Below are 26041 nucleotides of genomic sequence, written 5' to 3'. Positions count from 1 at the left end.
TACTATAAACTAAGTTATTTGTACCATACTACTACTATAAGTAGTATGAACTTTCTTATTGTGGTAAATATGTTGGGATCACTTTTTGGTTTCCCACTGTGGAATAAAGCAGTGGCAAAGCCTACTTCGCTGCAATAGTAAATGAATTTAAGATTTTTAAAGAGTACTTTTACCATGATTCCTTTTTCCAAATGTTTAGAAACTGTACATTACTGGTGTGAAGATAGTTGCTTTTGTAATCTTATTTTTAAAAGGTAGTCACTTAATAATTTTTTCCTCCTACCATTGGGGCTGGTTTAGTTCACCTCTGTTTAAAGGTGGTGAATGCTGTTATTTTTATATACCCTTGTACATTTGGCTTTCAACCTCTGTAGTTGATGATGCTTCATCATTATTCATTACTCAAAACTCTACGTATGCTTCTCAAAAATACTGTACAACTTAACTAATGAGAACTCCCATTAACATTCAGCACTTCAGGAGCAAATGTTATCCACGCTGAATACATGCACAATTACTTAACCGCAATTCAGCACATCATTTTCTCTTCAGTCCTACAAATGAAACACTGTACCTATTCAGCTTTTTGTCAGAATTATCTCCCACCCACCTTTCTTGGTCTCAGTAATGCCAATGCAAATATATTATCTGAGTGCAGGCCTTACAAGGTATTGGTGGCTGAGCAGAAATAACAGGACTTGGGTAAAACAAGACCGCACTTGAATATTTCTGTGAATAGAAGATGCAGGGGCTTGTACTTAGGAATAAAGCTGGGCCAAGTTTTATAGCTGTAACTTTTTTCACTGAAAAATGCAATTTTGGGACAATTTTAGTGAATTGTTTGTTGAAACAAATAAAAAAGAACGTTCAGAGATCTCTGAACAAAGTTTAACATTGATGATGCGTCTTGTTTCAATTTTTCAGGCTATATTCACAAGGGGGATTTTAAGCACAAAAACTGGAGGAGGAGCAAGAGAAATAGGTGATGGTAGTGGTGGTGCCCCCTTATAACATTTAGGCTGGTGGTTAGGTCACTCACCTGGGATGTGGGAGGTCCAGATTTGAATTGCTGTTCCGGAGCAGGAACCTTGAACCACTGTTCCTCCCCTCTTCCCCATGTGAGTGCCTAACCTCCAGGGTATTCTGGGGATGGGGCTCTCTTAATTTCTCCTGTTGTTGAAGCTGTTCCATTTTTTACAAAATACTTAAATATTCAGTGAAGTAGACCTAGGAACCAAGTATGTCCTCCTCCCAGATGAGGTAAGTCCTCTGAACACTGGGCTATAGAATCATCCTCTGTTTCTGGCCCAATGATTGCTCAAGTATTTTATACGAAGATTCATCAGGAAAGGTGAGACCCCCGTCTCAGAATATCCTATAGCCTGGCAGTTAGGGTACTCACTGGCAGCGGGGCGACCTGCATTCAAGTCCTTGCTCAGGAGTGGAGTCCTGGAGATTGTTACCCTTTTCCAGATAAATATAAGAACATAGAGTAATGGTGAGGATGGCAAATTTACTTGCATGAGCAATTGAGAGAACCAGGTTGTCTGGGACTTCCAGTTGTTGAACTGTAGTCTGTCCTAACTCCCTCCAGTGCTCTGGAGAAGAAGTCTTCCAGTTTGTCATCTCTTGCAAATCTTCTACTTTCTTATTGTGGTCCTGTAGGCATCACAGAGTTGGAAAAGGCAGAGCTCGCTGCATCCAGCAGCTAGTAGGCCAAAAAAAACAACAAAAAAAACAGGCAGGAAGGTGGGTGGCCCTAGTGCTTATATAACATTTAAATGGTAAGCTAGCATTAGGGCTCCTAGGCACTACAGTAATCCAAATAATGAATAATATCCTTCTGCTTTCTGTTAGGTGAAGTCATACAGCCTAATTCAGTGTAACAGTGGTTATATTTTAGGATGGGAGACAGACAAGGCTAGCAAAATCTTTTAGTTTCCACTCATTCAGTTGGTTTAGTTTCAAACATCCTGTTTCTTGGCTTGAAGCACCCATTTCTCATAAGCGCTTCTTTTAAAGGTCCATCAGAATAAGCTGTTTTATACCTGCTTTTCAATATCTTTTTCTTTAAGGTATTTCCACAGGCAAATATAGTGCAGCCCATTGTTCCAAGCAGTGTCTAGCTAGCCATTTTCTTTGCTTCTTTCACCACTCCTGTAATGTTAAAACGATGCAAATAGGTAAATTTCTGCTATGCAGTTAGTGGCTTCCAGTATCTCATATTTTGCAGATCTGGAAAACATGGCTGTTTATAAGAAAATGGAATTGAAACTCTTGTAATATGGAAGCCTGGAATCATATTGTTGTAGATTTTACACAGGTTTATGTGAGCTAACAAGTCTAATACTCTTTTGTTTGTTGTTTTTTCCCGTATATGTGTTCTTCTAGGAACAGCCCAATCAGGCCAACTTTGCCAACATTTGCACTGGGCTAGAGGTCCTAAGTTTCCTATTAACTGTACTGCAGTCTCCAGCTATCCTTAGCAGCTTCAAACCTCTGCAACGAGGAGTAGCAGCTTGTATGACATGTGGAAACACCAAGGTTTTGAGGGCTGTCCACAGTCTACTCTCTCGCTTAATGAGTATATTCCCTACAGAACCAAGTATGTGGTATTTTCCTCCTCCTTTTTCTTTTATCACTGCATAACTTAAGTGGTTTGGGGGAGGGGGGGCAGGGAGAGATTTCTGAATATGCTAATCTTCTGTTTTATGTGTTCTGCATTTTATGATCCATTTTAGCTTGCACTTTCAACCTCTGTTAAAAAAAAAAAAAAAGTTGCAATAAGTAATCATGTGGAATACATCATTATCCATTGACATAAAAACTTAATAACCTGTGGCAGTCATTACTTTGACTCAAGAAATGCCTGCTATAAATTTAATGTCTTTTGCAATTACCATTTTTCTGCTTTGAAAAATGCTGTTTTTCAGTAGTTGAACATCACTGTTTTACTAAGACAAGAAAGAGAAATTGGGTGTAAAGAGAGGCTTTAGGTAACATGGAACACTTGACAAGGATAAGCACTACTTAGTCATAGCACTACTAAATTAATCGAGACCATCTTATTACTAGGAAAATTTTAGTGAGCATACTGGGGAAGTGATACCCAACACAGAGGCCACAGTGGTTGTATAATAGATACAGGGTTTTTTTTACATGCAAGTATGGAAGGTTCAGAGAGAGCCCCTTGTACTGTTTTAATAACTGTAATATTATAAAACTTATTTGGTTTTTATGTTGTCAACTCTGTCTCAGGTACTTCAAGTGTAGCATCAAAATACGAAGAGCTGGAATGCCTATATGCTGCAGTCGGAAAGGTTATCTATGAAGGACTTACTAATTATGAAAAAGCCACTAATGCTAATCCTTCCCAACTCTTTGGTGAGTTTCTCGTTCTTCTCGGACATGTCTATAAATTGGCTCGCTAATTAGTGTGTTCTCTGTCATTAGGTTTTATTTTATTTTCTGTAAGGGGGTTGATAGCCATGTAGATAGTGTTGTGTGCCGCCCTGGGAAATCTGGATGTAGACATGACCTTGGGAAGAAGGCTGACAGCCTTGAGGAATAAGACTACAGGGCTCATTGCATTCTATCATTCCCAAGCAGCTGGCTTGAAGATAAGTGTTGAAAATGGATACTGATGGCTGGATAGGTGCCTTAGTTACTAAGGGCACATAGTTTAAATGCCTTTTCTCCTTCCTAACAATGATGTAAAGTAAAAGCTATTGGAAATTTCAGCTGGAGCAGCCAAAATCCTCCAGTTACTATTTTTTGGGGCATAAGATCATGGGTATTTTAAAAAATGAAGTAAATACACATAAATGTTTTTTGTCCAGTATTTTTCATTTGAATACAAGCACCAGTTTGTTGAAAGCATCAAATGTTAGCTGATTTAAATCACATAAGAGTCTTCTTTAGAACTTGGATTCTGAATAAGTGAAGAATCCCAGATACAGTACACTCTCTTTTCAAAAGGTAACATTTCTGAATGTATTTTTATTAAGCACATTTTTGAAAAGCTGAAACACATTCCTAGTTCACTATTTATTTACACTGATTAAACTACCAGGGAACTAATCTCCCTTTAGTTCTTGTCTGAATGCTTGACTACAACTGAGATATGTTGGAATGATTAGACAGTTTGGCTGGTCATAGCAAGTTTGGCACAGAATTGGTTCTGTCAATAATGCAAACTTGAAATTGCACGAGTTAGAAAAGCTTGCTGCTTTAAATGGCAAATGTCCTTCAGTATCCTAGTTTGTGATCTGTGTAGACAGGTGTAATTTCACTTAGGGAATTGCCTATTTGTCAGGTGTCAGGATGTGCTATACAACACACTAACCAAGAAAGAGACTTTTTATCATTTGTCCAAAGCACACTCCAAGGTTAGATTCTACTGTTTTCCCTGAGTCAGTCTATATCTTATCGATTATAAAAAAGCGGTCCAGACTCTTAACAGAAGATACCAGAGTATTTGTGAGGGGTGGAAAAGGAGGGACAAAATAAAGTAAAGCAGTCATTCTGTCTGTTAATAAAACACTTAAACTCTAAATATTGTTTTGGGTTATTTGATGAATTATGAAGTTGCAGAAAAGTAGGAAATGGTTGTTACTGCCAGAATAGGGTTTCTAGTCTATCTGTATACTGTGTGAGGACAGGTGTTGCTATATATCTTGTAAAATCAGCTGCCATACGTGAACACCAACATACTTCAGAGGAGCATCAATCTCTACATTTATATCCAATATATGTGCACAGGCATTGTTAACAAATATACAGTTTGAGGGGGAAAATACATATTTGTTCTAATACAGACACTTAGGAAGCGTCTTTAATACTAAATGACAGCTCCTGCATAGCTCGAGTATGTACCCTTTTAATTATGATGATTTCTTACCTACTTAGTAACTGATATATGAAACTAATTAATTACATTCTGGGAGGATTACATCTGTATCCAACAAGTATGATGCTTTATTTTCATATTATGGGATTTAAGAACTGACATGTTCCAAGGCATGAAAAAAGCCATTTAACAAGGCAAGAGTCAACTATTAGATATATTTGGGGTATTTCTATTGCAAAACTGAGCTTTTGACTGAGTAGAAAGGAATGCTTTGAGAGAGATAAATAGCGAAATATTGCCATTAATCTTGGTTTGCTAACCTTTTCCATCATGCATCTGCATAGATTTCCTGTCTTTGTAACAGGGATAGCTGCATATCCAAGGTAGGACACAACTGTCCAAAAGTAGAGCACTGCGCCTGTCCTTTCATAGGACGAGTACAGAATTATTTAGTTTACTCAAAACAGGGCATGGTGTCCCTAGCCTCTGTTTGCCAGAAGCTGGGAATGGGCAACACGGGATGGATCACTTGATGATGACCTGTTCGGAAGACAGGATACTGGGATAGATGGACCTTTGTTCTGACCCAGTATGGCCATTCTTATGTTCATCTGGTTACCCAAATTATGAATGATGATTTTAGTTGTCTTTAAAGAATTTTTATTTATATCTTAGGTACTTTAATGATTTTGAAGTCTGCATGCAGTAACAATCCAAGCTACATAGACAGACTGATTTCAGTCTTCATGCGATCCCTACAGAAAATGGTCAGGGAACATTTGAATCCACAGGCTGCATCAGGAACAGCAGAAGCAACCACAGGTAATAATGCAGGTTAATAAAGATTTTAAGTAATGTAGTGCATCCCATCATAATGCAGAGATTTAGAGTGGTTTTAGCTGCTTGTGTATTTAAGGTTGTGAATTCCATAGTGCGTTGAATGATTTGAAAATAATCCAGTAAAAAGTGAGAAATCTTGTTGAAAGTATCGACTGGAAAAAAGTAACATTTTGTGTGTTCTTAATACCTGCTGAACAAAACTCTAACATAATATTGAGTCAAACATCACTTGGTTAGTAAATGTTTGAAATGCAGTATATTTAAAAATTATTGGATTCTTCAGGAGTGTAGATTGACAGTTCTCTGCTTTCAGGGACTCTTAAAATAAGAGGTGTAAGCTAATAGTAGTGAAGCAGTTGTTTGTGAAATCCGTTTGCTCCGAGTTGGTGCCCTTGTTATCTTCTTACAATGGTGACTTTATCAGTAGATGGAGTTTTGTCTGTCATCAAATGACCCAAATCATGTGTCAATAAAAAATGTTGCTAAAGAAATACAGTGATATTAAAGAACAAAATATTTCAATTAATGGTGAATTTGCTGAGGAAAATAGTTTGGAAGAAGTACTTCCAATATTAGATTTCTAACTCGCATTCTAATTACACAAAAAAAGAACCTTGTGAATTGAGACTAATCCGTGAGTAACTCATTGCAAATTATTAAATTTGGCAGATAAGCAAGTCAGGAAATTAACAGAATAAGAATACTGCCTCACAAAATATTGTTTTCATTTTGACAAGTTTAGCTTCAATTATTTATACCTCATGATTTATTGGTATACTGTAATATTTGTCAAAGTATTATTAAAATGAGGCCTCACCATACCTTTCCAACTGAATTATTTTCACATGGACATGACCAAAGGGGAAGGCTCTCCTGAAGAGCACTGTGGGCCATTGTTTTGGGTATGGTACATAGACAGACTGTTTTCAAAGTGATTATAAGGATTTGTATCCATGGTAACATTTTCTGTTAATTTGTTGTTATTTTAATAGTTTTCCCTAGAATTTTCCATAAAGTTGCACCCATAAAGAGTCCTTTAACCATGTTATCCTTAATTGCAGGATGGATTGATTTAAATCAAGGCAATTTAAATCACCACATGGAAAGCCTCCATTTAAATAATTGATTTAATCAACTTTTCCACTTGTATTTCAGTTATTTTCTGAAGAATTCTCATTGGTTGATATAACTAGTAAAACATGTTGATTTACAACTAAATAGAACCTTTATTCTAGATTTGGTAAATCTTTTTGCTACCTAGCAAACTATATACATTTATTTAAGCAATTATATAGCTTAGTATTTTCTGATGCTTATTAATTGTACATTTTCAGTAGGTTAGAAAATGTTGAATGATATATTTACTAGAAAATTAAGTTTTTTATTCATGATTTGTCATGCTGCATTAGGATGGTAACTGGAATTTAATTAAACACAAAACCACATATAACATTTATTTTTATTAAGCAAAACCTGAAATGTTTTGGATATATAAACTTCTCTTATCAAAACATGTTTCACGTTGACAACTAAATTATAATTAGGCCTTAACATATTTTGTGTTACGTTTATTTTTAAAAATAAACCTTTTCAAATGAAAGCTATTATAGTTTAAATAATAAATAAAAAACCCTATTTTTAATTTTTTTATTTAAAAAAATCATTGATTACCCACCCTGCTTAACTGGGTAGGTGGTAGTACTGCTGAAAAGGATCTGGGGGTTATAGTGGATCACAAATTGAATATAATTCAACAATGTGATGAAGTTGCAAAAAAAAAAGCTAATATTCTGGGTGTATTAATTTGAATGTTATATATAAGACACTGCAGGCAATTGTCCTGCTCTCCTCAGCACTGGTGAGGTCTTAGCTGGGTACTGTGTCCATTTCTGGATGCCACAACTTTGGAAAGATGTGGACAACTTGGGGAAAGTCCAGAGAGATCAACAAAAATGAGAAAAGGTTTAGAGAACCTGACCTATGAGGAAAGGTTAAAAAAACTAGACATGTTCAGTCTGGAGAAAAGAAAACTGAGGGGGAACCTGATGAGTCTTCAAATATGTTAAGGGCTGTTACAAAGAGGAGTGTGATCAATTGTTCTCCATGTTCACTGGAAGTAGGACAAAAAGTAATCCACTAAAGCTGCAGCAAGGGAGATTTAGGTTACATATTAGGAAAATCTTTCTAACTAATAAGGATAGTTAAGTACTGGAGCAGACTTCCAAGGGAGGTTCTGAAATCCCTGTCATTGGAAGTTTTTAAAGAACAGGTTGGACAAATACCTGTGAGCGATGGTCTAGGTTTACGTGGTCCTACCTCAGCTCAGGGGACTGGACTAGATTAGATTACCTTTTGAGATCATTTCCAGCCCTGTATTTCTGTGATTCTGTGTTTCTTGTGTAATGTGTTCATTAGCTTACCTATCTGTTGCCTGAGAGAAGGGGTGATATTTAGCAGTTATCAGCTTCACAGATTGTTAGCAAAGTTAGAACTCAAAGGTTCTACTGTGCAGTTCACACTGAAACCATTTTTTCTGGCATATGAAATGACTGATTTATAAAATTATGCACTTCTATCCATAGCAGGTACAAGTGAACTGGTAATGCTGAGCTTGGATCTTGTGAAAACTCGTCTTGCTGTGATGAGCATGGAGATGAGGAAAAATTTTATCCAAGCTATTCTAACATCTCTGATTGAAAAATCTTCTGATGCTAAAATTCTTCGTGCAGTGGTAAAAATAGTGGAAGAGTGGGTGAAAAACAATTCTCCAATGGCAGCCAATCAGGTAAATTGAAAAGTTAAATCAGGTGAAAATCCTTATTCCAGTCAAAAACTAATGAAAACCTCTAACTTGCATTTTCTGTTCAGTGTTTGACAAAGGGTTCTGTAAGGACCTAAGTCTGCATATTTTTAAGTGCGATCTATAAGTTGTGAACACTCTGGGCTCCCAAGGAAGAAATGGAGTTAAGAATACTCAGTACATTGTAAGCTACATTTTCCCTTTCATGTGAAATAGTGCTTTGGTAAGAGAACTTTTTTTTTTAAAGCCAAAGGTTCAAGTGTCCAAAAGCCAGTATTATAGAGCCATGTAAAGTTGCTTCAGTTAAAGTAAGATGACCGAATATTTGTAGGTGAAGCTCTATCTTACCAATTATATCACTTTCCATAACATCATGCAGTATCCTTACCTACATCTTATTTCTGAAAGAATTTGGCAGTGAATAAGGTCCAAAATGTTGCGAGTTCAAGCTAAGATCCTGATTCAAGTTTTTAAATTTACAGACTGAAAATTTTAGACTATTGAAAATCTTCTTTCTTTGGTGTGATGAGTACATATTTTTATGCCTGTGGGTGTGTGTGTATTGTGGGGCTGTGCTGCTTTGACTTGGTGTGCCCTGGTGTGTAGGGAGCTTGCTTCTGATGATGAGCTTGGAGAGGTTGCGACGTAGTTTGATGGCCAGAAGTAGGAGTTCAGGAAAGATTTGTTTCAGGATGGGGTCCCCATCAAGTATGCGTTGTACGTGTTTGATATCCCATATGGATTCCAGTGTCGGGTGGTTAGGTGACAACTAGGGGTGTGTGGACAGAGCGTTTTATTTTTGGATTGAAGCATATTATCTTGGGGTATTTGGATGGCCCTTACAATATGTGCTAACTACTTATGTTAAATAGTCTCTTCCACATTGCATGTTGCTGTGATGCTGGGAGTACCTTTCCCAGACCTGAAGAAGAGCTCTGTGTGGCTTGAAAGCTGATCTCTCCCACCAACAGAAGTTGGTCCAACAAACAATATTGCCTCACCCACCATGTGTCTCTAGTATGGTTCAATGGCAGTGTAGCCAAAAATTTTTTTTACACCTTTCTGGACCACTGGTTGGTCACAGTATTTATAGTCACAAGAATGTCCATACGAGGTCAGACCAGTGGTCCATCTAACCTAGTATCTTGTCTTCCAATAGTGGCTGGTCTCAGATGCTTCAGAAAAAATGAGCAGAACAGGGCAATTTATTGAATGTTCCATGCCCTGTCATCCATTTACAGCTTCTGGTAGTCAGAGGTTTAGGGATACCCAGAGTATATGGTTGCATCCCTGACCATTTTGGCTAATAGCCATTGGTGGACCTTTCCTCCATGAACATATAATTCTTTTTTGAACCCAGTTTCCACAGGTTGACTGCTGGAGTGTTAGTAAGTATTTCCTTATGTTTGATGTAAACCTGTCATTGGGTGACCCCTGGTTCTTGTGTTAGATGAAGGGGTAAGATACGCTTATTCACTTTCTCTACACCATTCATGATTTAGACCTCCATCATATCCCCCCTTAGTCATCTCTTTATTTCCTAATATGAACTGTCCCAGCCTTTTTAATCTCTCCTCATGTGGGAGCTGTTCCAAACCCCTAATCATTTTTGTTGCCCTTCTTCCAATTCTAATATGTTTTTGAGATGGGGTGACCAGAACTGCATGCAGTATTCAAGGTGTGGGTGTACCATAGATTTATATAGTGGCACTAGCTATTAAACAATTAAACTTTTATCTTTTTTAATGATTTTAAGCATCCATAGCTTTATTTATTTATCCATAGCATCCATTTATATTTCCAGCATAGTATCTATTCTAGAACTATAAATACTTTAGAGTTTTTGGGTTTTATACTTTTAGAAAGCATGACCTTGTGTAAAGCCATTTTTCAGTAGCGTAGGAGTGAAAAAAATGGTGTAGAGGATGGCTAAATTGTACTTTGAACATGCCATTTCTCCTTGTGTTTTAAGATGAATTGAGAAAATTAATCATGTCTCATTTTAACAGACACCTACTCTCCGGGAGAAGTCCATTTTGCTAGTGAAAATGATGACCTACATTGAAAAGCGTTTTCCAGAAGACCTTGAATTAAATGCCCAGTTCTTAGACCTTGTTAACTATGTCTATAGGTAATTATAGCAATTAATCAAGTATTACAGCTTATTGGTTCATAATTTGTACCATACATGACCTTTATAACATGCTATCCATCTTTTAGGGCTATAGTAGATTTGTTGTAAAATGCACAATCAGTTTATTTCACTGAGACTGGAGTGAACATATTTACATATTCACATTAGATCTTCAGATACAAAATCTTTTTGCAGCCCTTGCTCCAAGCAAAAAGAAAAGGGGCTGTGGCATCTTCATAGTTGATCATGTTGCAGAGATAGAATTGACTGCTAGTGCAGTGTCCCTCCTTTCCCCTTTGTATGAAGCTTTTCTCCTGGAAACTTATTGTAATGCATATTTTTCTAGTTACTAAGGGCTTGGCTACACTTACATTTTATAGCGCTCTGTATGAAAAATCACCCCCCTGAGTGCACCAAGTCAGAGTGCTTTAAAGTACTTGTGTAAACAGGCTCCGAGAGGTGAATTACCAGGAGCACTGGGAGAGCTCTCGCACGACCACACTTGCACTTCAAAGCACTGCCACGGGAGCACTTTGAAGTTTCCAGTGTAGCCATGCTCTTAGATAGCCACACTTGAGTCTTCTAGCCCTGTATAGAAAAACATTTTACAGTAATTGCCTCACCACAAGATCGTGTGTGCACTTCTAGTAAGTTATAATGGCCACTAAGGAATTTTGTACTTTAAACATATGCCTTGTTTTCAGCCATTCATAGCCAGCTAGCAGAGTAGCAACAATGGTGCAAACCCTTAGTTGTAGACAAAGCAAGCCTCAGTTTGCATCAGTGGAGCTTACCTGGGTATTTCAAGCAGAAATAACCTCCACCAGTGCAAATCAAAGATTGCCTTATCCAAAATAGAAGTGTGCACTTATGCGGCTATGCTCATGACTGAAATCAGGGCTACTTCCCAGTAAAGACAAAGCTTGACACTTAACCAGGAATTTTCTGCGGATTGCAGGGGAGTTTTGTGTCATGTACTAATATATTCTTAAATGTTCTTCTCAAACGTCTGCCCCTGCATGTATGGCACCTGGCTAACAATTATTGTCTATAGTGATTAGCATTGTATACACATGAACTTCTAGTTTGAGTGTGAGATGTTCTAAAAGCAGTTTGCATAACTGCGTGGTGCAGGGGTGATTCCACCACCCAAAATTCCAGCTTGCCCAATCTGGACAATGGACTCATATTGAAACCACTGAAACATTGCATTACTAATTTGAGCCCTATAACATTAAGCTTGTAGGAAGGTTTGTTGGAGAGCTAATCCAGAGAGATAAATAGTGACTTCCATTGGACATGGTGGGTCTCTTGGCCATTGTGGTATTTGTTCTTGTGATCTGACTCCATGTGAGATGTTCTGAAGGGACTTTTTGATATGTCACAGAAACTTATGCTTTTTTTGGCAGTAGATAAAGCCACACTTGACTCTAGATATTAACATCTTCCAGAAATTGGAAGAACAAAAGAAAATATCCTCCGGCTAAATAAATAGGTTACGCTTTCACAGGCCTGTGTATTATCAATTGCTTATGTTTTCTTCCTAGGGATGAGAATCTTTCTGGAAGCGAGCTCACTGCTAAACTTGAACCTGCATTCCTTTCGGGGCTGCGTTGTGCTCAGCCGCTCATCCGAGCCAAATTTTTTGAGGTCTTTGACAATTCTATGAAGCGTCGTGTCTATGAACGCCTACTTTATGTAACTTGTTCTCAAAACTGGGAAGCAATGGGAAACCACTTTTGGATTAAGCAATGCATTGAGGTAGGAAAACCATTTTTTATGAGAACCGTGAATGTAATTTTATAAATGATATTTGCTCCTCCTTTCCCTTATGAATGTGTAGCTGTATTGTGTATCTTGAAAAGTGATATAGCCCTGTAAAACTCCGCATATCAAGGGTGCCATTTTAGAGGCTCAGAACATTTTAAAATAAGTACTAAGCTTTTAAATATTGGAAAGCTGATGTCTGGGAAATCTCTGCAACCATGTTCTTGAATCCAGTTGACAGTGACTCCAGTGACTTTTAAAGCTTTAAGGCTTCAGTTTATCTGAGAAAAGCCTAGTCAGTGCTCAGATTTTCTTTAAGCAAAAAATGACTTGCAAACAAAAAATGACTGGAGGAGGAATCTTTTTGGCAGATTGAATCCGAAAAGACAGATCAGAATGGAGTGTCAGAACTGTTGCTGAGAGAGATTTTAAAGGGGGATCGCTGTGGTGTGAAACCTGGTTTCTGATCACTTTATCTAAAACAAAACATAACTAAATCACCAATTTCTTTGAAATGACCTGTATTTCAAAATTTGAGTATAAAATAACCAAGCACAAAGCAGTCATTTTATTAACTTCTTCATCATCTGAGAAAAATCAGAGCAGCTTTCAGTGTGACAAGGAACAGGAGGAATCTTCTACATCTCTATTTAGGTAAGCCATGTATTTTAGTGGAAAATTGTATATATTATGTAGATTTAGACACTAATTAAAAAAAATTCCATGAAAATATGATGCTTAAATGCAGAAGACTCCTGTTCCCTATGTGTCCTTATGGGGTCTCTAATCTTACTGTCCTAACGTATGGCAATACATTTTCTGTTGGAGCTATAATCAAATGGCAACCCCAAAGGCACAATGACCTACCACATATCAGTGACAGAAGGTGATTAGCTGAAGATGGAAGTACACTTTGTTCTCTGAATATGTGTGGCATGAACAGCAGGACTTCAAGCTTCTCCCCTATTGATAAACCTCAGCTCTGACCAAAAGGGGAACATCTAGCAAAGACAAGATACTCCATGCCCATTCAATCTTTGGCCCTTCTGATACTGCCAGCAGAGGTGCAGATTAATGGCCAAATGTCCATGTCCTAGACTCTCACTATCCAGTTTTCTCCAACTGCTCGGCAACTTCAGTTGCCATCTTAACTTCCTTATTGACCCTTTTGTGCTTGAACATATACAGCAGAGAATGTAATTGCATTTCCTTTCTGTTGTTCTGTTCAGTCTAAATCTTTGTTCTTTTAAGATGTGTTTGAATTTGTGCCTATTTCAGAAACACAGGGAGAGTGAGGGATATGTCAAACACAACAATGGTTTTTAATAAAAAAAAATTAAGAAACTAGTTGGTCCTTGGCTTCTGCGCATGAACCAGTTGGTAGAAATAATTGCTCTGATGAAAAGTAGATAAAATTCTGACTCATTCAGGCCAGCCTGACATCCAAACTCAATTACTAAAGGGAAGTTCAAGCTGCTGAACGTTGTCCTCCCGCCATTCACGGTGGATTTGAGAAGGACAGAGTCCTCTTATGTCTAGGAAAAAAGGTGTAATAAAAAATAAATCAAGGGCATGTGTGCTTAAATACATCACACACACTGGGTTAAAATCTTTGCCTTGTTTTTTAATTTCTTAGCTCCTGTTGGCAGTGTGTGAAAGAAATACTACAATTGGCACAAGCTGTCAGGGAGCCATGCTTCCATCTATCACTAATGTAATCAACCTTGCTGACAGTCACGATCGGGCAGCATTTGCTATGGTAACCCATGTCAAACAAGAGCCTCGAGAAAGAGAAAACAGCGAATCCAAAGAAGAGGTAACATTTTATTTTTATTTTACAGGAGATGATGATGTCTCACCAAGCACAGTTTATGGGACACATCCTCATGCTAGTCTGAATTGCTATACACGTGTGTAAAGTAATGTGCAGTGACACCTAGTGTAAACGAATAATGAAGTTAAGTAGATGTAGTTGTAATTAAATTTGAAACAATGGTTTACTACCATTGGACTTACTAGCTCTGTGAACCCATGTTAATTCATCTTTTTTTTTTTTAATCTTCCGTCTATTCTAGATGACTGTTTGGCCCTTTCTTTCTCCCTTAACAGTGGGAATTAAATTTTCAAATCCTAAAAAAAATGACAATAATAGGTAACAAGGGCTGAAATAATGAGTAGAACACTTTTTTTTTTTATATTTGTACAGAAATGGAGCGGTGATAATTACTTACTTGAAAGTATCAGCATTCTAATTGGCCTTACTTTTGTGTAGGATGTGGAGATTGACATTGAATTGGCTCCAGGAGATCAGACGAGTACGCCTAAAACCAAAGAACTTTCTGAGAAAGACATAGGCAACCAACTGCACATGTTGACCAACAGGCATGACAAGTTCCTTGACTCTCTTCGAGAAGTGAAGGTTGGTATAAGTTATCGGTCGTATAGCATGAAAACCATTGCTGCAGTATTGAAATCCCCAAACTGTGATGCGCACAAATGAATTCTTTTTTGTTTCTTTGGTTCCACTGTTCATTTTATTTTATGCTAATACTGTATATTTCATAAGTCTTTTGAAAACTAGAGCCTACTAACTTTTACATTTGGCTTTCTCCTGGTCCTCTCCCCCAGCATCTAACTCCATTCTATACCTATGCCATCATATTTCTCTCCTCCATTTGGAAGAAAAAGCATAGTCTTCACTTTGCCCAAGTTCTGAAAACAATAGGGCTCAGAGATTCAAGAGGTGTAATCTCTGCAGCCTGTTTTACCTGGTCCTGTCCCGCCGCTAATACACCTCTACCCCGATGTAACGCGGTCCTCTGGAACCAAAAAATCTTACCATCTTATAGGTGAGACCACGTTATATCAGGGTAGGGAGAGGAATCACTCCTCGCCCCAGCTTACCTCCGCTCTGCCTCCGCCTCTCCCCCTGAGCGTGCCGCTGCCACTCTGCTCCCCCCCAACCCCCTCAGCTGATTGGCGCTGGAAGGAAGGAAGGAAGTGGAGGTCGCTCAGGGGAGGAGGCGGAGCGAAGGTGAGTTGGGGAAGGGAGCGGTTCTTCTGCGCCCCCGGTTACTTGCTGCGGCCCTCACTGCGCCCCCGCCGCCCCAGCTTACCTCCGCCTCCTCCCCTGAGTGCTCCACCACCGCTCCACTTCTCCACCCTCCCTGTCTCCCTCCCAGGCTTGCCGTGCCAAACAGCTGACTCGTGGCAAGCCTGGGAGGGAGGGGGGAGAAGCGGAGCAACGGCACGCTCGTGGAAGGAGGCAGAGGTGAGCTGGGGCGGGGGAGGGGCTCAGCAAGTGGGCGGGGGGCGTAGAGGAACTGCTTGTGGTAACATGAATTCGGATATAATGAGGTAAAGCAGCCTTGCTCCCCGGAGCGCTGCTTTACCGCATTATATCCAGATTCACGTTATATTGGGGTAGAGGTGTATATTTTATGTCACTTTCCTGGCTGCCACTGCTGCTCCTGTGGTACTTGTGGTGCTGATTGCTTTGGCCACCTCAACAGTCTTGAGCTTTTGCAAGCAATAATAAGGGCCTAATTTATCTCCAAAACCTTGAGGTTAAGCAAGCTTGAGTGAGTGTCTTCATTAAGGAATAAAGTGAGAACTGCTTAGTTCTACTGACAATTTGAAAAGTTGCTAATTGTATTTCCAGTTACTTTTGTTAGTGGAAATTATGTACTATCATGCTGGTACTCAGTCTGAAGGGCCACATGTGGGTAAACAGGGCATCTGGAAAACCCTGCCTTTGAGTGGGTGAAATCAGGTGATTTGGGCTCCTAACCTCAGTACACATCAATAAAGGTTTTGCCAGATACACCTATTGCATTTAGAATTGAACAAAATATCTGTTGCATTTAGATAAGAAAACTAGTGCCATGAAAACACAAGAAAGGATTAAATCAATTAGTAAAGCGTGGTAACAGATTATAAACAGCACTGTCTTTTAATAATTCATAAGAAGCTAATTGTTAGATGACCGCTATTTTGTGGTACTCTGATCATATCAGTAGATCTAGCCAATTAGCCCGCTTGTTTTGTCTTACCACCAAATAGAGAGCAACCCCATTGGTCACCCTTTTCTCTTCTCTTCCATGAGAGCTTCTTGCTTTTTTATTTGTAGCTGTTATAGTCATGAGTTGTTGTTTTAATAAACATTGGAATATGATTACATTTATTTCACAATAGTTTTCTCTTTCCACCAAAGGGAAATTTTGAAAAATTGTATTGGTTATGGAACACTTGGTAAAGCAAGTAATGTAACTGCTTGCACACATCTTGGGGAAGCTTAGCTGCTGGACTGTATTATACAGTAACTCTTTCATGGTGCAAATTCATTGAAAGGTCTTTTTTTTTCTTTTGCATCCCTAATTGTTTCTCTATTTCTAGACTGGAGCGTTATTAAGTGCCTTTGTTCAGTTGTGTCATATCTCTACACCATTAGCAGAGAAGACTTGGATCCAGCTTTTCTCCCGATTGTGGAAAATTTTATCTGATAGACAGCAGCATGTGAGAATCATTTTTGTGTCTTTTTGGTAGTAGCTGGTGTTTCAGTAGATTGTAATTTTCTGCCATAATTACTTGTTCCCTCACTTTAAAAAAATCCATTTCTAGTGTTTCCTCCAGCTATATGTCTTAATACTGGTTGCTTTTGAAAGAAATTGGTCTCTTCAGATTTCAAAGGGAATTAATCTTTTCATGTTTTAACTACTATATGAAAATTCCCTGATCTGTATATCATTAGTAAGACTTTAAATATGTCCTAAGTGTTGGAATCGTCTGAATGAAATAGTCACTGTTTCTGTTGTTTAATTCCAGGCTCTTGCAGGTGAAATAAGCCCTTTCTTATGCAGTGGTAGCCACCAAGTGCAGCGAGACTGCCAACCGAGTGCACTAAATTGTTTTGTGGAAGCAATGTCACAGTGTGTTCCTCCCATTCCCATCAGGCCCTGTGTGCTTAAGTACTTGGGTAAAACTCACAACCTATGGTTCCGTTCCACATTGATGCTGGAACATCAAGCCTTTGAAAAAGGATTGAGTCTTCAGATTAAACCTAAGCAGACAACAGAATTTTATGAGCAGGAAAGCATAACCCCTCCTCAACAGGTAAGGAATAACATTAATTCACTTATGATAGCCTACTAAAAGCAGAGAAGACCTAGGGTGACCATAACCAGCTGACATAAAAAGTTAAACATGAAAGTATCTGTCCAAACTGAGTGCTAAAGTGTGTAGCTATCATGTTAATTACCATAAAAAGACCTAATATGACAAGCCAGGTCAACAGGTGAGCAAGTTTTGAGAGCAGTTGAATTATAATATGGTGCATTGTTAATTTTTTATATATCAGGTGATAACAGACCACTTACTTCCTGGGTTTTTAAAGAGTGATTATACAGTGGAGAGCTATACATAAAATTAAAAAATATCATATTTAGAACTTAATTGTTGTTTTCACGTCTTTCTTTCTTACAGTATGTTGTGTGGTGTTTTTATCATACACTTTACTTTAAAATACGCCAACTAACATACTTTAATGTGTAAGGCATTTACTTAATAAAAAAATTGATCACAAAAATCCAGCAACGTTTTGACCTTAGAAGAATGTGCTTGGTTATTTGCTGTGGTTTTTTTTAGGAAATACTGGATTCCCTAGCTGAGCTGTACTCTCTGTTACAAGAGGAGGATATGTGGGCTGGACTATGGCAAAAGCGCTGTAAATTTCCAGAGACAGCAACTGCTATTGCTTATGAACAACATGGCTTTTTTGAACAGGTAGTATTTGCACAATACAAGTACATTGTTAAACTTTGCTTTATATAGATTAACTATCAGGTATAAGCATACTAAAAGCCCACAAAATGTGTACTTTATTATTAATAAGAACAAATAGAAAATTCATTTGAGTTGAGGATAATGTCTCAAATAAAACTTCTTCTGTTTGAAGTATTAGTTTAAGACTCCATGGTACCTTGATAAGAGATGTTTGAATATAGCTAAAATTAGTTTCTTGCAGTACATCATTAATTTGACTAAGAAGCATAAAATTGTAAATAGGAAAATAAGTTAATGCTCCTAATCTCCTAATTTATTATAGGACCTGATAATAGAGGTATTTAAAGAGCGTTTTTAAATCATGTATGTGTCTTCAAAAAACATCTTAATGACATGCAATCAGATATATGTTTAGAGCAGATACAAAACTAAAATGAAGTGCCTTTTATTTTATTTTATTTTTTTAAGGCACAAGAAACATACGAAAAAGCAATGGAAAAAGCCAAAAAGGAACATGAACGAAATAATGCCTCCCCTGCTATCTTCCCTGAGTATCAACTCTGGGAAGACCATTGGATTCGGTAAGATTTTAAAATTGGAGCAAAACGATGTTACAAAGCAATACAAAAGACTTATTCTAGTAGTTTAAAACATCGGTTACTAAAGTAAACTAAGCCCAGCACATTTAAGATACAGAGAAATTTAGGGGAATAAAATATTATATTGCTACTCCTTTAACAGACTTCAGAACTGCTATACATAAATCATTGCAAAAGTATTAATTTGCTGTTTGTGGAAACAGACTTCACATGGAATTTATTTTTCCATTTAATATTGAGGTCTGGGTCACATGAAAGTGCAGTTTCCCCCTCTTCATACACTTCTATATTATGGTTGGTTTTGTTGCTGTTTGTTTTTAATCCTGCAGTCTATTTACAGCCATTGCAATGCCTTCTAAGCATTTTTCAAACATACACGAATGCAGATGGTCTCCTGATATGAAATGCTTAAAGTCACTTTTAAGTAAGTCTTGCTAACACCGTGTTTTCATTTTCGTAGCTGCTCAAAAGAGTTGAACCAGTGGGAACCTTTGACAGAGTATGGCCAGTCAAAGGGCCATATAAATCCCTATCTGGTACTCGAATGTGCATGGAGAGTCTCAAACTGGACTGCTATGAAGGAGGCACTGGTGCAGGTGAATATTTTTCTTTGAGAATGTGCAGAGAGAATGTGTTATTTCATTGTTCATTGTGCTGATTTGTGTTTCTTCAAAGTCAGCATTACAACTCATTTCACAGAAGCAGTAAACCCCTCTTAGGGGATTTTCTTCTATGTAGTACATAGCTGGGTATTTTAGCAACCAGAGCATATTGTTTCAACAGAGCAACTTGGGTCTCTCTTTTTACTTTTTCCCCATCTTTGCTACCCTGTTATGAAATATCAATTCTGAATCATAAGGAAGCTTTGTAATCACCAGAGTGCGTGAAGGTTGGGACATGGTGTCAAAATATTAAAAAGCACCTAGTGGCTAAATGGTGAACATGCTGGTGCTAGTAGTGATTTATAGGGAAGCTTGCAGAAGCATTTACAGTGCTGCATAAAAAACATATCTGGGGGGGGGGGGGGAAATCCTAAACATCAAACCAAAACTTGTGGGTTTGTGTGGTATGGGGATAAATTAAACCTAAAAATAGGTGTAAGATGGTAGGGGCAAGATAGGGATGGGGAAAATAGATTTTGTTTATCTCTTTATGGTTGGTTGTTCCAGGAAACAAGGGATGGTGATGTGAAAATCAAACTGTTGTACCTTCTGTGGATGGATAGATTGTAACTAAACTCCCAGTTTTTAAATGGAAAAGCCCTCTGTCTGCAGTGTTAATGTAAATTTAGATGCTATGATTTTCATAGAATCATAGAATATCAGGGTTGGAAGGGACCTCAGGAGGTCATCTAGTCCAACCCCCTTCTCAAAGCAGGACCAATCACCAATTAAATCATCCCAGCCAGGGCTTTGTCAAGCCTGACCTTAAAAACTTCTAAGGAAGAAGATTCTACCACCTCCCTAGGTAATGCATTCCAGTGTTTCACCACCCTCCTAGTGAAAAAGTTTTTCCTAATATCCAATCTAAACCTCCCCCACTGCAACTTGAGACCATTACTCCTTGTCCTGTTCTCTTCTACCACTGAGAATAGTCTAGAACCATCCTCTCTGGAACCACCTCTCAGGTAGTTGAAAGCAGCTATCAAATCCCCCCTCATTCTTCTCTTCTGCAGACTAAACAATCCCAGTTCCCTCAGCCTCTCCTCATAAGTCCTGTATTCCAGACCCCTAATCATTTTTGTTGCCCTTCGCCAGACTCTCTCCAATTTATCCACATCCTTCTTGTAGTGTGGGGCCCAAAACTGGACACAGTACTCCAGATGAGGCCTCACCAATGTCAAATAGAGGGGGACGATCACGTCCCTCGATCTGCTGGCTATGCCCCTACTTATACATCCCAAAATGCCATTGGCCTTCTTGGCAACAAGGGCACACTGCTGACTCATATCCAGCTTCTCGTCCACTGTCACCCCTAGGTCCTTTTCCGCAGAACAGAATTTAACAGAATTTTAAGTGATAGAGGATGAGAACACATTGCCCTTTCCTTCAGAGTCTTATAATAAACATTACTGCTTCCACAACCATCTACTGTGTATAGTTTTGCAAGGCTGTTAGGGTGTGCAAAGGCCGAGATTGATATCTACATAGGAAAACCTGCATACACCAGGAAACTGTCTGGATAAATTTTGGTTTCCCTTAATTGACCCTTTGTAGGGAGGGGGATGCTTGTTTCCATTTGTTCTGATATTCCAAGATTGCAAGAGACATAGTTAAATTCCAGGATATCCAGAGAGGGCTGGAGTTTTTTTCATAGAAGTCCAGTGCCTGCCTTCATTCTGCTAAAATATGAGATTGTGGAAGGGAAAATGAGATCATGGAAAGTAAGCATCCCCTGGTTTTACCTGGACTTGTTTCCTTCCCACAGCTGTGGCGCTCGAGCCCTGTGGAATTGTGGTGCAAGGTTTTTGGGTGATTTGGGGAAATGGGGTGCATGCCACAGAACTGCAGTATTTTTTCCCTCACCCAGATCCACCCTGTTAAGCTTGCAGCAGTAGAATTGAAAAGCAACCTCAGGGCATAATGCTGAAAACCTAAAACTTGATCTATTTTAATGTAGACCACATTATTTCAAATAAAACTACATTAATTATTAGTAATGCACAAGCTACTTCAACAAAAGAAACATCCCTCTGCCTCCGTTTGTCATTAATATGCTGATAGGTAGGATTGGCAGACTAGTGCTAGGTCTATGAAAGAGAGAATGGAGTAAGCCACACATGAAATTTTATTTGCTAGGTTTAAATACAGAATGCCTGAGATTTGGAGTGTACTTGCTGTTGTCATAGCTCTTGATAATGCCAGCAGATATTATTTTAGTGAAACAAATATTGCAAACTGGGGCTGCAGGCTGTTTATATGCTGTGACTGACACATGGCAATTACATGCTTGGCAAATACCTGTTCTAATTTTTCTTCAATTTTATTGCTCTGCTCTGCAATGCCATAATAGTATATTTGTTTTGCTTTCAGAAGGGATATTTATACTGTGTGACCTATTGGAGGAGGACTGTTTCCCACGTTAATATTCTTCCACTTTCTGTTTAAATTATAAAAGACCTCTGAAGTAACTGTTGGGTTTCGCCTTTTTTTGTGTCTACTTAATTTTATTTCAAAATGAGTCTCAAATAACAGCAAATCCACTCAACTTTAAACTTTAAAACTACATTTTAAATAACCATATTATTGGCAGGGCTGCTAGCACCACCTATTATTAAGGTTGCCCGACACTTCCCATTATAAGACCCTGTTTTCAGTTGTTTATTACTTTGCCAATCTTTAACCATTTAGGGTATAATTTTCCATGCTGGGTGTCTGCCTCAAGGTGATTTTTAATTTCCTCCTAAAAAGGTTCAGCTGTTTCTGAGACCAGGGCTAGGGGAAAAAAAAGAAATATTGTTTTGCCTGTGTTGAACTTTTGAGACATCTTCTTTGAAATGCTCTAGTATCCCCATACTTCAGAACAGGGACTTCAGATTTGATGGGGGGGGGGGGGTGCCCTTTGTGTCAGGGATGTGCCTTTTTTCAGCCTTGTAAAAATCCCTCCAAATGTGGCCAAGTTATATTACAGTTTGCATGTGCTTCGTAGAGACTTGCTAGTGCATTACAGTTAAAATATCTGAAGATTCCACGCTCACTGAATATGCCCCAACCTCTCCCAGCTCCTAGCACTGGCCAGACTGCACATGTGCCGTGCCCAGATGGTGACTAAGCTACTTCAGCCCAGGGCTCCAGGAATGAAGATGATTGTCCCTCTAATGCAGTGATACCCAGACTGAGGCTCGCAAGCTGCAAGTGGCTCTTAAATGGGTCTTCTGCAGCTCTGTGCAGCACATATTAAGAGTGTGTGATTTAATTATTAATTAATCAGGAAGCGTTTACTATGTTAACCAGTTGTAGTTGATAAAATTATTATTTATTATTTTATTTTTATATATAAGACTTTTTTGGGTAATGTTGATTGCTAATTTGGCTCCTGAACCAGTGAGGTCTGAATATCGCTGCTCTCATCTACTCCGGGCTGGAGTGGGGTTGGGCACTGGAACTGAGACCAGGGAGCCTATCCTGTGCTCTCAGTGAACCCCCTGCTGGCACCCAGACAGCATGAAGGAGAAAGCCATCTGATTCAAATGCAGAGGGGACAAAAGCCAGACCAAGTGGGGTGTCAAAGAAGTATATATTAGCACAAGGAGTCTGGTGAGACTGGGACTGGATGGGCATGGAGGATAGGACTATGAGTCATGGGTGGATGAGGAAGATGGGAAATGTCATAGGGGGAGAGTGGGAGCAGTTGGTTGGGGAAGGTAATGAGATTTGAATGAGAAGCTGTGGGGATAGGGGGAAGACCTTGGACTGGCTGGACAAAGACTGTGACCACGAACCAGTGTGGTGGGGAATGGGTGGATGGGCAACTGATCAGGCAAGGAGCTAGGGTATTGGGGGAGAACTTGGACTGGCTAAGCAAAGAGACTGGGACAAGGAGCCAGGCATTAGGGGAGAGACTGAGTTTTGCTGAGAGGTCTGGGGAGCTGGTGAGAGGAGAGAAAGAATGGATGAGGAGCTTGGAAGGGTGAACTGGACTGGCTGGGCAAGGAGACTGGAGGCAAGGAGTTGAGGTGGGAAGGGGGTAATAGTTGCGTGGGGAAATAGCAGAATGTCTGAACAATTTTTTTTCAGATTTTTTTTAAATCATTCCTATCCGGAGACTTGTAGTTTTGTCCTGGAAGCAATTATCACCAATTGACAAACTTCTAGTAATAAGAACCTGGGGTAGAAAGCGTGGTATGACTTTGTCAAGTTAGTATTACTGATCTGAGCTACTGTAATGAGCTCATCTTATACCTTTCGGATGTCACTGCAGATAAGCTTCAAATTGTCTGATGTGCCAAGATTTTTAAATCAAACAAATCTTCAGGCTGCAGGTTCAAAATGTGTTTAATGCATTGGAGATAACAGGTTTCGAATCAGCTCTTGTAGTTTAATGTGAGGCTTATTTTAAATGTGACCTTTAGAAGCCTATAGTGCCATATATACTACCTCCTCCCCTCAGATTTTCTAAATTCATTAAGTGACACAGATACTGTGTTTCTTTATTTGAGATGAGGAACCGGGTATGTAAGGAGAGTGCATTGGTCTTAGTTTTCACTTAGTAATTTGTAAAATGTATGGTTTGTAGCTGCCTACTATTGACCTTCCTGATTCATTAGAGTTCATTATTGTGTTCTGGTTATAATTCATTCTGCTGAACAACATGCACTTGAAGACCACTTAACCTTCCTCTTGTCCTTTTCTAGGTTCCACTCAAGAGATTATGTGGTCTTTGCTATCCATATGCTTGATTAATGAATACTTTGTAAAGTTTTGACTGTTGTAGAGCAGTCAAAAGGCAGGAGGAATGTTGTATATAGCAAACCTATTTAAAGAAGTGTTGTTTTTTCAAGGCATTCAGAAGTCAGCAATATAGAGATTTTGACCAATTTTATACAACTAAATGGCTACTAGACTTTTTTTTTTTTTTAAAAAGTGACTCCTCTGTGAAGACATAGTGCAAAAGTAGTTAGATACTTTCACTTGAGACAAAACTTTGAGGAATTTTTAAACACTCTTTGTGTCCTAATATAAAAAGTGAAGTACGTTGAAGCATGTACAAGAAATCACCCTTATTAGGCAACCTCTGGTCTTAAAGCTACATTCCTAAGGCTCCTAGTATATGCTAAATGCCACCTTTTATTACAAGTCCATCTGTGTTATGCAACAGATGGATGGAGTTCCTTGTAAGGTTACTTAAAAATTTCAGCGTATACAGACTTAGACCACCTGGAAAGAATTACAGAATTGATGTGGCTACACAAGTACATTTTTCTGGTATAGTTGTACACATGCATTTCTGTAATACTTATTGAATCCTTTTTACTTTGAATTTGAAATACTGTTCACATATTTTATAAAATAAATTGAAAGTCTTTTCTTTTTCAGAAAAAGAATTCTGTAATGCTAAGCAGATTTGTTTCGCTTAAGACTTTGCTGGTATGGGACATTAAGCCAGATGTTGTACCCAGATCATTAGGGTGAGAAGCTAGTGCATTAAGTCATGAATAGAAAGGAGTTTGCTGGTCTACATCGCACACAGTCACTATATAGTGTGACTTGATTGTTTCTCTTTGCATAAGAGACCGGACAGGAATAGCAGATGTTATTGCATTTCAAGATTCAGTGGCGTTGGGAGAGTCCCATGAAGAAGCTTGCACAGCACCTTCTTATACCATATATGGATTTAGAAAAACAATTAGTCCCTCACTTCCATAAATAGAAACAAGGTGGGTGAGGTAATATCTTTTATTGGGCTAACTTCTGATAGTGAGAGAGAGAGAGACAAGCTTTCAAGCTTGGACAAGAAGACCTGTGCGTAAGCTTGTCTCTCTCACCAACAGAAGTTAGTCCAATAAAAGATATTACTTCACCCGCCTTGTCTCCATTATCTTGGGACAAACACTATTACAACAACACTGCATACTTACATAAATACTAATTCTGAAAAATCTTCTGTTTCTGAACCCAGCACACGCTAACTAGAAACTATTTACTATCTGCAAATAGTTCATGCACGTAGTGACTTTATTTCTCTAAAAGTCCAAATATTTGCAAAAGATGAACCTGTTTCTTCAAGTTGCTGAATATCCTTAACTCCAGTTAACTTCAGTATCTTGCAGGAGCAGTGTCCTGTATCCCAAATCCCTCCTTCATGGTGACTATTTATTCTTGGATGATAAATACACTACATTATATGTTTCTTAATATATACAAAATCTATCTGAATTCTACATCAATTTTTGGGAAAAAATACAGTTTCTCAAGGTTTTCTTAGTGTAGAACACCTGTTAATTCTTCAATAATTCTTTTTCCTCACTCAGCCGTAGAAGAGGGAGATGCAAAATTGAGCTTGTCAGGCTGCATCGGTGTGAGAAATTGAAATTTCTGGTGTTAACATTACTGATGACTAGAATTGAATATTTGGCTTAAATAGCAGTTTTGTCACTTAGTGATAAACAGTTATCTGTCCAAAAAGAGCAAATTATGGGTGTTCAACATAAATTAAAATTACATATTTGTTTTTTATTGCTATTTTTAAATCAATAATGTATTCCACCCTATTCAAGTATGCACAAATTCTTGAATAATTACACAGAACTTCTAAGAACACTTTTGAGGTAA

The 26041-nt window shown here is 38.4% G+C and overlaps 1 protein-coding gene across 20 annotated transcripts in view; it reads left to right on the top strand.

The window, feature by feature from the left end:
- Positions 1 to 26041, top strand: part of TRRAP (transformation/transcription domain associated protein) — a 154730-nt gene that overhangs the window by 66572 nt on the left and 62117 nt on the right. For all 20 annotated transcript variants that reach the window (XM_073362108.1, XM_073362105.1, XM_073362109.1 and 17 more), the window contains 13 exons: positions 2392 to 2605; positions 3259 to 3384; positions 5525 to 5671; positions 8272 to 8474; positions 10499 to 10620; positions 12171 to 12384; positions 14027 to 14206; positions 14663 to 14809; positions 16786 to 16905; positions 17215 to 17502; positions 18034 to 18171; positions 18640 to 18752; positions 19231 to 19366. In XM_073362108.1, coding sequence (XP_073218209.1) covers positions 2392 to 2605; positions 3259 to 3384; positions 5525 to 5671; positions 8272 to 8474; positions 10499 to 10620; positions 12171 to 12384; positions 14027 to 14206; positions 14663 to 14809; positions 16786 to 16905; positions 17215 to 17502; positions 18034 to 18171; positions 18640 to 18752; positions 19231 to 19366 — 2148 coding nt within the window. The remainder of the gene's footprint in view (positions 1 to 2391; positions 2606 to 3258; positions 3385 to 5524; positions 5672 to 8271; positions 8475 to 10498; positions 10621 to 12170; positions 12385 to 14026; positions 14207 to 14662; positions 14810 to 16785; positions 16906 to 17214; positions 17503 to 18033; positions 18172 to 18639; positions 18753 to 19230; positions 19367 to 26041) is intronic.

Source organism: Lepidochelys kempii, chromosome 10 (genome assembly GCF_965140265.1).
Source record: "Lepidochelys kempii isolate rLepKem1 chromosome 10, rLepKem1.hap2, whole genome shotgun sequence".
NCBI classification, from domain to species: Eukaryota; Metazoa; Chordata; order Testudines; family Cheloniidae; genus Lepidochelys; species Lepidochelys kempii.
Note: the sequence above shows the minus strand (reverse complement) of the source record. Positions and strands in the feature narration are given on the sequence as shown.